The sequence below is a fragment of the Galeopterus variegatus genome, unplaced genomic scaffold, assembly GCF_000696425.1.
Source record: "Galeopterus variegatus unplaced genomic scaffold, G_variegatus-3.0.2 Scaffold53, whole genome shotgun sequence".
In the NCBI taxonomy this organism is placed as follows: domain Eukaryota; kingdom Metazoa; phylum Chordata; class Mammalia; order Dermoptera; family Cynocephalidae; genus Galeopterus; species Galeopterus variegatus.
In genome coordinates this window covers 1,282,841-1,284,422 of record NW_007726164.1, presented here as the reverse complement: position 1 = coordinate 1,284,422, position 1,582 = coordinate 1,282,841, and the positions used below count along the sequence as shown (strand labels likewise).

General features: G+C 49.9%; 1 protein-coding gene across 1 annotated transcript in view; it reads left to right on the top strand.

Annotated features, from left to right (window-relative positions):
• Nucleotides 1-1,582, top strand: part of HOXD3 (homeobox D3) — a 3,668-nt gene continuing 2,086 nt past the window's right edge. Inside the window, exon 1 of the mRNA XM_008573691.1 lies at nt 1-719. Within this exon, the coding sequence (XP_008571913.1) occupies nt 179-719 (541 nt within the window). The 5' untranslated portion in view covers nt 1-178. The remainder of the gene's footprint in view (nt 720-1,582) is intronic.

Below are 1,582 nucleotides of genomic sequence, written 5' to 3'. Positions count from 1 at the left end.
GTGGGTAAGAAGCAGAGAGCCTTGGCTAGTCCTTCTATACTGACTGGTCTTGCCAATGACAGCCCTTCTGGGGCCTCTCACTTTTCTTCTCTGCAGGTCACCTGGAGCCTGGAGGCTGGCCCACCTCTCAGAATTCAGCAGATATTGGAAGCAATGGTGAAGGACACAGTGGTAGTCAATGTTATTTGAGCAGGGTCAGCAGGCCTTGGAACTTCCTGAGTGCAAGATGCAGAAGGCTACTTACTATGAAAACCCAGGACTCTTCGGAGGCTATGGCTACAGCAAAGCCACTGACACTTACGGCTATAGCACCCCCCATCAGCCCTACCCACCCCCTGCAGCTGCCAACTCCCTGGACACCGATTACCCAGGTTCGGCCTGCTCCATCCAGAGTTCTACACCTCTTCGAGCCCCAGCCCACAAAGGATCCGAACTCAATGGCAGCTGCATGCGATCGGGTACTGGGAACAGCCAGGGTGGGGGTGGTGGCAGCCAGCCTCCTGGTCTGAACTCAGAGCAACAGCCACCACAACCCCCTCCTCCACCACCAACCCTACCTCCATCCTCACCCACCAATCCTGGAGGTGGAATGCCTGCAAAGAAGGCCAAGGGTGGGTCCAATACTTCTAGCTCCTCAGCCACCATCAGCAAGCAGATCTTCCCCTGGATGAAAGAGTCCCGACAGAACTCCAAGCAGAAAAACAGCTGTGCCACTGCAGGTAGCTCTCTGAGGGGGCTCACCCCTGGATCACATCCCCTCCAGACTGACCCAGGAAGCCTCAATTATCTAGGAACCAAGAGACTCTGGGCTGGAAGTGCAACCATGGAGGCCATATGTCTAAACTACTCATGCCAAAATGTCCTTCCATTTTAGTGTCCCTGATTGGGGTCATACCCTTGCAGTGACAGGGTGCTCACTTCTACTTCAGGCTGTGGTGCTTTTGTTGGACAGGTCTCATAGTTATTAATAGAGAGCTCTTTCTTACAGTGACATAATATCTGTTTTTCTAGGCTCTTTGTCGTAACTCAGCTCTCTCTTCCACCCAACAAATCTTCAAGATTTAAAGACAGGTATTATAATCCCCAAGCCCAAGTGGTTATATAACCAATATCACATGAATCCCACTTCCTTAAATTAATAAGAACTAGGGGCTGGCCAGTTAGCTCAGTTGGTTAGAGCATGGTGCTGATAACACCAAGGTCTACGGTTCAATCCCTCTAGTGGCTAGCCATCAAAACAAACAAACAAACAAAAAATCCTATAGTCTAATGAGCCTTATGTTAAAAAAAACCATGCTAAGTACTTTATAGGCATTATCTAATTTAACTTTCCAAAGACCCCTTTGAAGTAGGTATAAGATAACATCCCCATTTTACAGATAAGGAAACTGTTAGAAATGATAAGCAACTTGCCTGAGATCACAAAACTGCAAAGTGGTGGATCTGAACCCAAGTAGTGTGACTCCAGGGCCTGCAAAGGCATAAGCATGGGACTCTACTGGGCCCACCTCAGCCCAGTTCTCCCCACTCCAGCAAACCCATAATGGGGAGGTACATGTCCCGGGGGGGGGGGGGGGGGGGG